General features: G+C 39.7%; 1 protein-coding gene and 1 long non-coding RNA gene across 2 annotated transcripts in view; one reads left to right on the forward strand and one right to left on the reverse strand.

The window, feature by feature from the left end:
• Positions 1-8,291, reverse strand: part of CTR9 (CTR9 homolog, Paf1/RNA polymerase II complex component) — a 33,077-nt gene extending 24,786 nt beyond the window's left edge. Inside the window, exons 1-5 of the mRNA XM_002822031.6 lie at positions 8,027-8,291; positions 6,717-6,815; positions 4,288-4,527; positions 3,688-3,805; positions 2,643-2,732 (exon numbers count right to left, since the gene is read on the reverse strand). Of these exons, the coding sequence (XP_002822077.2) occupies positions 2,643-2,732; positions 3,688-3,805; positions 4,288-4,527; positions 6,717-6,815; positions 8,027-8,071 (592 nt within the window). The 5' untranslated portion in view covers positions 8,072-8,291. The remainder of the gene's footprint in view (positions 1-2,642; positions 2,733-3,687; positions 3,806-4,287; positions 4,528-6,716; positions 6,816-8,026) is intronic.
• On the forward strand, positions 8,288-9,104 carry LOC129048686 (uncharacterized). The gene is made up of 2 exons (XR_008511229.2): positions 8,288-8,641; positions 8,743-9,104. It is a non-coding gene; the product is annotated as an uncharacterized LOC129048686 (long non-coding RNA).
• Positions 9,105-10,818: the final 1,714 nt, after the last annotated feature.

The following is a 10,818-nucleotide window of genomic DNA, read 5'->3' on the forward strand; positions in this document are numbered from 1 at the left end:
TCCATTTTCTCTTGAATACACTCCAGTGAAGCTCTACCCCACCATTCCAGTAAAACTGCTTTTATCAAGGTCACTATGGATTTGTATGCTGCTAAATCCAATGATCAATTCTGTGTCCCTATTTTACGTGACCTAACAGAATTTGACACAGTTGGTCATCATCTTCTTCTGGAAACATTTTACATTTGCCTTTAAGGACAATGCACTCACCCTATTTTCCTCCTATACCTCTGGCTATTATCTTCTCATTCTCCTTTGCTGATTCTTCCTCATTTCCCTAATCTCTTAATATCAGAGTGCTCTAGGGCTCCACCTCCAGACCTCTTTTCTATTTGCACTCATTCACAGCTTTATACACTATCTATATGTTGATGACCTCAGCCCAGACCTCTTTCCTGAATTCCAGCCTTTCTGCTGTCTTCACTTCGTAAATTTTAAATAACGGGATTTGGCAAATATGATTAAGTATAGAGTTTATTGGAGTGCATGGTGTGAGAATGGCCACCAGAAAAGTACTGACTCCAAATGAATGATATCAGTGTTTTCCAAAGTGAAAAAGTTAAGGTTTTAATTATTTGGGGGAAATAGAGAAGTTCTAGTAGGATTATAACATTCTAAAATATAACACTAGGTGCCTATGTCACAGCAATTTGATTGGCTACAAATTGCTATATTCTAAAAAGATTATTTTATTGCTCCATGTGAGGGGGGTCTTATTTCTGGCATCATTTGATCTTAATTGTTTACAGGGAAAAAAAAGGCAGAAATTGCAACTGCATGCCACATGACTCAGGTTGTATAGCCACATTCTTCTCAAGGCTCAGGATAAAGCTCTAAAAGCTTTAAGTCTGAACTGCTTAATTTGACAACTTATATGTCTAAAAGATACTTCAAACTTTTCATATCTAAAACTAGTTCCACTTAAACTATTTCCCAAATATAGTAAAATATAACTCTACTTTTCCAATTCCTTGTGCAAGGGAGTTATCTTTGACTCTTCCTCTCTGTCTTATATATCATATGTACTCCATCAGCTCTCCTTTCAAAATACATGTAGAATCTGACCACTTGTACCAACTCCACTATTACCTTCCTAGTGTAAGCCACAATCACCTCTGACCTGCCTGTCTGCAGACGCCTTCTCCCTGCTCTCCCTACTTCTGTCTTTGACCCCCTCCCCTTGAGCCCCACTCTAGTCTCAACCCCAAAGCTTAAATGATCCTTTTAAATATAGGTCAGATCATGTCACTCTGCTGCCCAAGGCCCTCCAATGGCTTCCTGTCTCTGTCGATGTAAAAACTAAAGTCCTTACAATAATCTGTGATGCCCTACGTGATTAGTCAGTCCCTGGTTATAGCTTTGACCCCATTTCTTACTACTTTTCCCCCCTACTCTTTCTCTCTCTACTCCAGATACAATGGCCTCCTTACTCTTCCTTAAACTTACCAGGCAACCTCTTTCCTCTGGACCTTTGTACCTTCTATGCTCTCTCTCTAGGAGTGGTCTTCTCCTATATATCTGCATGGCTGCTAGTTGTTTTTTAGGTCTTCACACAAATGTTACTATCTCTGATGAGCTTCCTTGGTCATCCTTTCTAAGCAACTCCTGATGCTTCTCATAGCCTTTTTCTGCTTTATTCTTCTCCTTGGCTCTTACTGGTAGCTTACACATCATACATATTTTACTATTTATCTTGCCCACTGAAAACTGGACTCCCTGAGGGCAGGAACTTTTGTCTCTTTGGTTAATTGCTACATTCTCAGGGTTTAGAACACTGCCTGCCACATAGTTGGTACTCAATAAAAATTTGCTACATGAATGACATTTTGGAAAGAAAAATAGTATAGAGCAAAAAGATTATATTATAATCTACTATCCAGACTTTTTTTTTCTTGAGACAGGGTCTTGCTCTGTTGCCCAGGCTGGAGTGCCGTGGCATGAACATGGCTCACTGCAGCCTCAAATGCCTAGGCTCGAGTGATCCTCCTGCCTTAGCCTCTTGAGTAGCTGCGACCACAAGCACTACCATGCGCGGCTGATTTTCTGTAGAGACGGGGGTCTCACTTTGTTGCACAGGCTGGTCTCAAATTCCTGGGCTCAAGCAATCCTTCTACCTCACCCTCCCTAAGTGCTGAGATTACAGGTGTGAACCAGTGCAGCCAGATCCTATCTATTTTTTTTTCCCCTTGAGACAAGGTCTTGTTCTGTTGCCCAGGCTGGAATGCAATGGCACAATCATGGCTCACTGCAGCCTCAACCTCCCAGACTCAAGCGATCCTCCAGCCTGAGCCTCCTAAGGAGCTGGGACTACAGGTGTGTGCCACCATGCTCATGTAACTTTTTTATTTTTTGTAGAGACAGGGTCTCACTATGTTGCCCAGGCTGGTCTCAAACTCCTGGGCTCAAGTAGTCCTCCTGCCTCGGCCTACCAAAGTGCTGAGATTATTGGCATGAGCCATTGCACTCGGCCTTACTATCCAGCTTTTGATTCAAACATAGCACTAAAAAAAAAACCTTGATTCTGACATTTCTATAATCCAACAATATCTTTTCATAACTAACTTCATAAGCAACTGACAAATCCTCAATGCTTTAAGCTGGGTCATATACAGTTTAGACATAAAATAAAATTTTTCTCTTACCTGGACATCCTGGGTTAGTACGCAATGCTTTCTTATAGTAAGCAAGAGCTCCTCTGTAATCCTTCTTGTTGAAGGAAATGCAAGCTTTACCTGTAATGATTTTTAAAAATAATCACAGTGTCTGACTAAAGGCTACAAGTCTATTATGTTTTACACTAACTTAACTAAGTTAAATACATCTCTGAGTAAGAAATACTTGAAAACAGTGAACAAAATTTCATATTAAAAATTTGTTTTTCATAAAAGTATACTAATTTATGTCTAAAAATAAAACTTCTTGTTTTTATGTTAAATGTTATAAAGTTGGCAAACTACCATAGGAACAGAAAACTGAATACCGCCTGTTCTCACTTATAAGTGGGAGCTAAATGACGAGAACACATGGACACAGAGGGGAACAACACATACTGGGGCCTTTTGGAGGGTGGAGGGTGGGAGCAGGGAGAGGATCAGGAAAAATAACTAATAGGTACTAGGCTTAATACCTGAGTGATGAAATAACCTGCACAATAAACCCCCATGACACAAGTTTACCTATGGAACAAACCTGCACTTGTACCCCTGAACTTCAATAAAAGTTTAAAAAATGTTATAAAGTTAATAATTGAAATAGCTTGAAGTTGTCTAAGTAGAGATTGTTTATTGGCTCTTCAGAAGTGTATAATCAATTACTCTTTTTTGAAAAAATTATTTTTTGTAGAGATGGGGTCTTGCTGTGTTGCCCCAGCTGGTCTTGAACTCCTGGCCTCAAGTGATCCTCCTGCCTCAGTCTCTCAAAGCCCTGGGATTACAGGTATAACAAGACAGGGTCTCAAAGCGCTGAAATTACACCATGCCTGGCCTAAATAATAAATTATTCTTAACTGGTATATATTTTATTTCTACGATTTCAACAATATTTGTTGTAGGTAATTTCATCTGTAACAACATAAAGCTCTTCTACTTTGCTGTCTAGCTGAGTTATTAAGGAGCTATTACCAAGAGATATATTCTAGGCATATGCTGAAAACAATTGTTTCCTAACATGTTGCCAAAGATCACTTACCAAGAAGGGCTGGAATATTATTTGGAGACTGATTGAGTACAAAATGAAACTGCGCATCAGCTTGATCCATTTTGTCACCCTCAAGTAGGCAGAAGCAGGCTCTTCCCAACAAATGGTTCTATAAAGTAACGTATTATCTTAGACTTTACCCCTATGTACCATGAACATGTAACACTAAAGTGAAAACCAAATAGGAAGGAGGTGGAGCACAATGCAAATTCCCCTATCAAATGTAATGTGCTTAAGCTACTAACAAGCAATTCTTAATTACAAAATAAGAAATTATCCTGAAATGTAAGTTTTCTGTGCCAGTAACAACAACCAAAAGAAAAATTTAAATTCCTTAAAATATCCTTGAAATTCACCTGGAGATAATAAAATTACTGGAGCAAGTTTTACGTACTAAATTTGCCCATATTACTTAAACAGTAGAAAAACCAAAGCATTCCAATTTTAATGAGGAACCTTTCTTCTTTTTCACTCTATCAACCATGTTATTTGAAGAAAAACTCTTTCAAAAAATCTGCTATCACACACATTTTGCTTTCATGTGCTTTTTTCTCCCTTCATAAATGGAAAGAAATTTGACTTTATTTTTACCTGATCATACATAATAATTTTATCGGCCATTGTATACAACAAGGTGGCCTGCGTAATAAGATCCTTTTTATTGTCCTTATTCTTTTCTTTCCGAGCCTGTTGTACATAATACGCTGCCAATGTATCCAAGCAAGTCATCTGGTCTTTTTCATGGTCTCTATAGTCCAAATTGCCATCTATACGTGCTGCTTCCAACAATTTTACAAACTCTTCTGTTTTTCCTTGCTTGTAGTATTCCAGCTATAAGGTAATGAAACAAATTAGAATCACTAAAGCATATGTCCACATAAAAAGTTGTACACAAATGTTTATAGCAACTTTATTTGTAACAACAAAAAACTGGAAACAATCAAAATGTTGATTAACAGGTGAATGGATAAACAAGCTGTGGTGTATCCATAAAATGGATACTATGCCACAATGAAAAGGAATGAACTATTGATATATGCTACAACATGGATAAATCTCAAAATAATTATGCTGAATGAAAGAAATCAGACCAAAAAAAAAAGAGTACATATTGTGTGATTCCATTTATATAAAACTCTAGAAAACATAAAACAATCTCTAGTGTCAAAAAGCAGACCAGTGGTTGTCTGGCACGGGGATTAGGGGTGGGGTGGGGGACTTGTGGGGAGTGGTACAGAGGACACTTTTGGAAGGTGATGAATGTATTCATTAATCTTGATTGTGGTGATGGTTTCACAGGTATATACAGATGATAAAACTTATCAAATGGTAAATGTCAAATATATGCAGTTTATTATAAATCCATTAGACTTTAATAAAGCTGTTTAAAAAACTGGAATCATTCAAAATGTTCCCAATCTGCTGCTTATCTAGTTGATTTCTAACTAAAATTTTCAGATAAGTAGAGCCTAAGAGAGAAAACAACAGTGAAAGATATGAAGAATTCTACACAGAAAACTTGGGTTCTGGTTCTAGATCTACCAAAAATTATCTGTGATTTGGGCCTGTTTAATAACTTCTCTAGGCATCTGTTTGACTTATAAATAATAAAAGAAATATCCACTAGGTGTGGTGGTATGCACCTGTAATCTACTACTTGGGATGCTGCAGTGGCAGGATGGCTTGAGCCCTGGAGTTTGAGTCTAGCCTGGGCAAAATACAGAGACTCTGTCTCTATGTGGAATATCCACCACTTATTAACCACTGACTATTGGTCACATACCATGAAAGGAATTTCATATACATATTCTCTAATCTGTACAACCACTCTATGAGGTAGATGCTAACATCACTATATTTTAAATGAGGACATATGCTCAGAAGTTAGATCATTTGTCTAAGGTCACATAGCTAGTTAGCAGCCATGCCGGGACTTGATCTAACCCCAAAGCCTACATTCTTTTCCCCATAAAAATCTATATCCCACAATGTGTCATTAATTTATTCTACTACAGGTGCCATGCTAATCCTCCAATATTCTAATTTTTGTTTAAGTGCTGTTAAGGAGGACATATGTACTTAAAATATATATATATATAATATATATTATATATACATCTAAATTACCGTCTGGTTTTAAAAAAAATGTGTGTGACAAGGAGGCTTGGTCTCCATGGAATAAGAAAACTTGGCATTTCAAGTCAAGAAGGCACTGCTTGTCACTGAAAATACTTCTCTGTAAATCCACATCCAAAAGGAAGAAACTCTTAGAGCAGTCTTGAGCACTGGATATAAGCCCAATTCCAGACCTATTTCTCTGACTCTTCAAGACAATATTAGGAGCCTCTTCTGTATGTTTGTATGAAAGCAATGTGACACATCTACTTAGGAATAATGACTGTAACATTTATATTACCTATTCCTATAAAAAGAAAACATCATTATGCAGCTGATGCTGGCAAGTAGAGGATATAGAATTTTAGGCTTTCTGATTGGATTTTCTTGAGAATCTCCAGTAAGATTCACATTGAAGGAGACTAAATAGGACAAAAAACATAAGCCTGAGATAAACTTCACCCAAAACAACTTTTGTGATTTTGGGTGAAGTGATTTTCCCGGAACCTAATCACTTTCTAGAATATTTTAAGGGAAATGTTTTATTGTTATAGGAAACGATGTTAAGCAGTAATGTTTACATAGAAGCACTTCGCTTCTTTTCAGCTTATCTATAAACCATAAGCCAGCCTTCACTGAACAAGCACTAAATTAAAAAATATTCAATATAGAGTACTACTTAAATGAATTTTGCCCTTACCAACATATACTAATTCACCAGTAGAGCAGCATATCATTTAGAAAAATGGCCTTATTGTTCCATAAATTATTAACACAATTAACTTCCATACACATGGTATAACTAATCTATCATGCAGCCAAGCTGGCTATTACTATATCTGAAAACAGAAACTACATATTTTCCTAGTCAACAAATAAAAAATATTTGCTACATGAATACTGACCGCCAAAGCAATCCATATGTGCAGTTGTGTGTGTTCCTGTTTCAGAATACTGATAACTTCATCTCCCTCCGGTAACTGATCGAAGTCAAGTTCAATGACCTAAAATACAAAATGTAGGTCTTAACTCTTATTCCACTTTAAAATTCACATTTCATCTTTGCTGCTTTTCGTGAATATAATCAACACGCATATACATAGAGTACGTGTTCACTTTCAATACGGTTGAGCTAATCCATGTTAATGTTTAAGGAGCACATGACAAATAGGTTATACTATAATAAAGTTAAAGCACAGAGAAGCAAACAAACCCTGCTACTTGTCCCCAAATCACTGGAACTATAAAATGCTAGAAATGGTCTGCTTACTCAAAAATAACAAAACAAAATCCTACTTAACATAGAATCCAAGTAAAGTGCAGATAAGCACCCTAGAGACTCTTATGCCATAGGTCTGACTCCTTGAGACGCATGACCCTACAGGCCATGCAAAGTGGAATGCCACTGCACACATTAATCATGGAGGTGGCACCTGCGTGTAACAGACAGTCCTGACTGTAAGCATAAAAATAATAATAGGAAAATGTCCTGGAATTAGAGGTAATGACTACACAACTTTGCGAATACACTAAAAACCACTGAATTTTATACCTCAATATTATATCTCAAACAAAAAAATAAAAATAAAAGATATACAAGAAGACTGAACACCAAAGCTGAGAGCTTTACTCAGACAAGCCACAGGCCACCCATGAATGAGACATAGGTAAGCGAGAGGAGGTTAAATTTTATCAGCACACAGGGGCGGCTAAATCTTGGGCTATCTCGCTGAAGGAGAGTTGGTGTAGAGAACACAGTGCACCATGACAGACTCGAGTTTCTAAGGGAGAAGAGGCGACCTCCTATATATTCCCAGGGAAAGATCTCGAGTTTGAGCAGCAAGCACATAAACCCCGGTAACATCAGCGCCCACCTCTGTCATCTGCGAGGTGTTTTACAGTTTATCGGGTACTCTCACACCTCTGCTCCCGTGAGTTGGTTAGTAAAAGAGTAGCGCACTGTCAAATTCGAACAGGCTGGAGAGGAACTTTCAAGAACTCCTTCTCCGAGTGGCCCTGAGGCTGCAGAGACGCGGTGCCCCCAGCCTGAGGGCACAGGGGCTAAAGAAGATGATGATCAGACCTTGGCCAGGTATTTCGATCAGGGCTCTTAGAGAAGGAGGATGCTCTCGCTTCAGAAACGAAGTCGAGCGAAGTCGGTGGGGGCGATCGTACAAGTTCATGGCCCCCACCCGCCTCCATACACGACACTTACCTCGTCAGTGTCCCGGAGGGGAATCTCGATGGAGCCCCGCGACATGATGGGGTCAGAAGGCGAGCAAGTGTCTCGCCCCGCCGCTCCGCAGCCGGTAGTCTCCGCTTCAGGCTAATCCAGAGGTGAGTGACGGCTCCGGCTCTGGTCTTGACTGCCGCCCCGCGGCGCCGCCGGAGTTCTGGCTTCTCCTTCCCGTCAGCCGCTTAAACAACGAGCAGCGGACGGCGGACGGCCACTTCCGGCGACCCCGCCCCCTGTCCCGGAAGCACTCCCGCGGGAGCGTGCCCTACGCGAGCTCAGCTTGTGGCTCAGGTGTTTCCGTTTTGGGGTTGGCGGCTCCGAAGCTTTCGTTGGCGTGTCAGCTGTAGGGTGACCCGAGAGCCTGCAGGACCTTCGGGACCATGTGGCGTTTGAATCTCCTCAGCGCTGGCGCGGCCCCGAATGAAAGCTTGGAAGGCGTAGCCGCTTGGTCCCGCGGTGGGCGGGCCCCCTGCCTGACGTGGACCTCTTGGGATGGGCCTGGCCAATCCTGTTTTCTTCCCAAGATTGTTAGGGATAATTCAGTCATTCGTTCCGCAACCCAATCATTTGTTCATCTTTTGGCTCCCGTTAGGTGTAAGTCATACCTGTGATACCTTTGTGACTAGTTTAAATTAAAAAATTTACAATTAATTCGGTAATCATTGTGATAATTCATGTCTTTTTTTTTTTTTTAGTTCTTCGAAGCATGTAAGAGGATCTAGTATATTTGTGATTTAAATAAAATTGCAGATGAGGCCGGGCGCGGTGGCTCACGCCTGTAATCCCAGCACTTTGGGAGGCCAAGGCGGGCGGATCATCTGAGGTCAGGAGTTCGAGACCAGCCTGACCAACATGGCGAAAACCCGTCTATTAAAAGTACAAAAATTAGCCCGGCGCGGTGGTGGGCGCCTGTAATCCCAGCTACCAGGGAGGCTGAAACAGGAGACTCGCTTGAACCCGGGAGGCGGAGGTTGCACTGAGCCGAGATCAGCCACTGCGCTCCAGACTGGGGATCGATCGAGACTCCACCTCAAAAAAAAAAAAAAAAAAGAGGAAATTAATTTTAGTAATATATTTTATTTAACGTGATATATCCAAAATCTCATTTCAACATGTAATCAATATAAAAATTCAGGTAGTTTTTACATTTTTTTATACTGAGTCTTGAAAATTCGATATGTATTTCACATGTATACACTTATCTCAGTTGCCTGATTTTAATTGGAAATATTGGATCTGTGTTTAGATTTCATAAAGTTTGCAGCTGAAAAAATAGGTTCGCATACTTTAGTTTTTCCCAAATTTAATTAAAAAGTTTTTAAATTAAATTCCTTAATTGGATTAGTCACATTTCAAGTGTTCAGTAGCCACATGTGGTTAGTGAATACTGCATTGGATGGCATCAGACAGTATTTCCCAGAAATACTGTTTAATACATTTTAAAGTTTATAAAGTAAGCATTAAACAAAAGTACACATAGTGGTGATTGTTATTCTCCATGCCCAAAAGCTTCCCTGATATTAAAAACTCTATTGGTAGGTTTGGTTTTTCAGTTATTCGCATCCAAAGGCATCATACCTGATAATGCAGAGTGCTATGATTGAATAGTTGGGGCACTCAATTTAGAGTGGGATTTGGAGGAAGTGACATTTAAGTTGCATCTGGGAAAATGATTAAGGTTTGGCAGGTAAAGTATGTAGGGGAATGTGTACCAGACAGAGGGGACAGCATGTTGGGGAAGAACTTTGAGAACCTGCAAAAAGGTCATGTGACTAGAATGTAGAAAATGAGGGGGAGAGTGGCATGAGTTGAAGTTGATATAAGAAGTACCCAGACATGCTGGGCTTTATGCATATAAAACAAAACTGAAATCTTGTCCTGTTTCCAAAATGAGTGAGTGTACATATTACTTCCCACAGGAAAAACAAAATACTTTGTGTTCTGAAATAAACCGTGAAAGAACAGTATCACACTATCTGTAGTCTCCAAAGTGAACAAAACTTTCAGCATTTCCCATATATTACTGACTCTCTTACAGTTTAATTGCTGACTTTTGTACTGCTACAGTCAAGATATGTGGGAGCTTGGGGTCATATGGCAATCATATGAGAAAATTGCTCTTTTCCCACCATGAAGCAACTAACTGTAAACCTTGGTGTGTGTGTATTTGATGTATCAATCCTTCTAAAGCCTAAATTCACTTGTATATTTTTGCAAGTGTTTTTGTAAGTAAACTTTTTTTCTAAATGCTTTCGTCCTTCAGAATTTCTTTTGACTTAGTATATATTAATGATTTGGGGTTTTATGTTACATGCAAAGTGATTGAAAGGTTTTAAGTGATGTGTATGTATCAATGAGAGGGAGAAAGAATAAAAGAGAATTGGTTTTGGCCAGGCACAGTGGCTCATGCCTGTAATCCCAGCACTTTGGGAGGCCGAGGTGGCCTATCACATGAGCTTAAGAATTCAAGACCAGTCTGGGCAACATGGTGAAATTTGTCTCTACTAAAGATACAAAAATTAGCTGGGTGTGGTGGTGCATGCCTGTAATCCCAGCTACTCAGGAGGCTGAGGCACGAGAATCGCTTGAGCCCCGGAGGTGTAGGCGGAGGTTGCAGTGAGCCAAGATCATGCTGCTGCACTCCAGCCTGGGTGACAGAGTGAGACTCTGTCTGAAAAAAAAAAAAAAAAGAATTGGTTTTAAAAGATTGTTCTGGCTACGTTGTGAAAGATGGATTGGAAAGTGTCTCAAGAGGATGTGGGCAGACCACT

Source organism: Pongo abelii, chromosome 9 (genome assembly GCF_028885655.2).
Source record: "Pongo abelii isolate AG06213 chromosome 9, NHGRI_mPonAbe1-v2.0_pri, whole genome shotgun sequence".
Taxonomy (NCBI): domain Eukaryota; kingdom Metazoa; phylum Chordata; class Mammalia; order Primates; family Hominidae; genus Pongo; species Pongo abelii.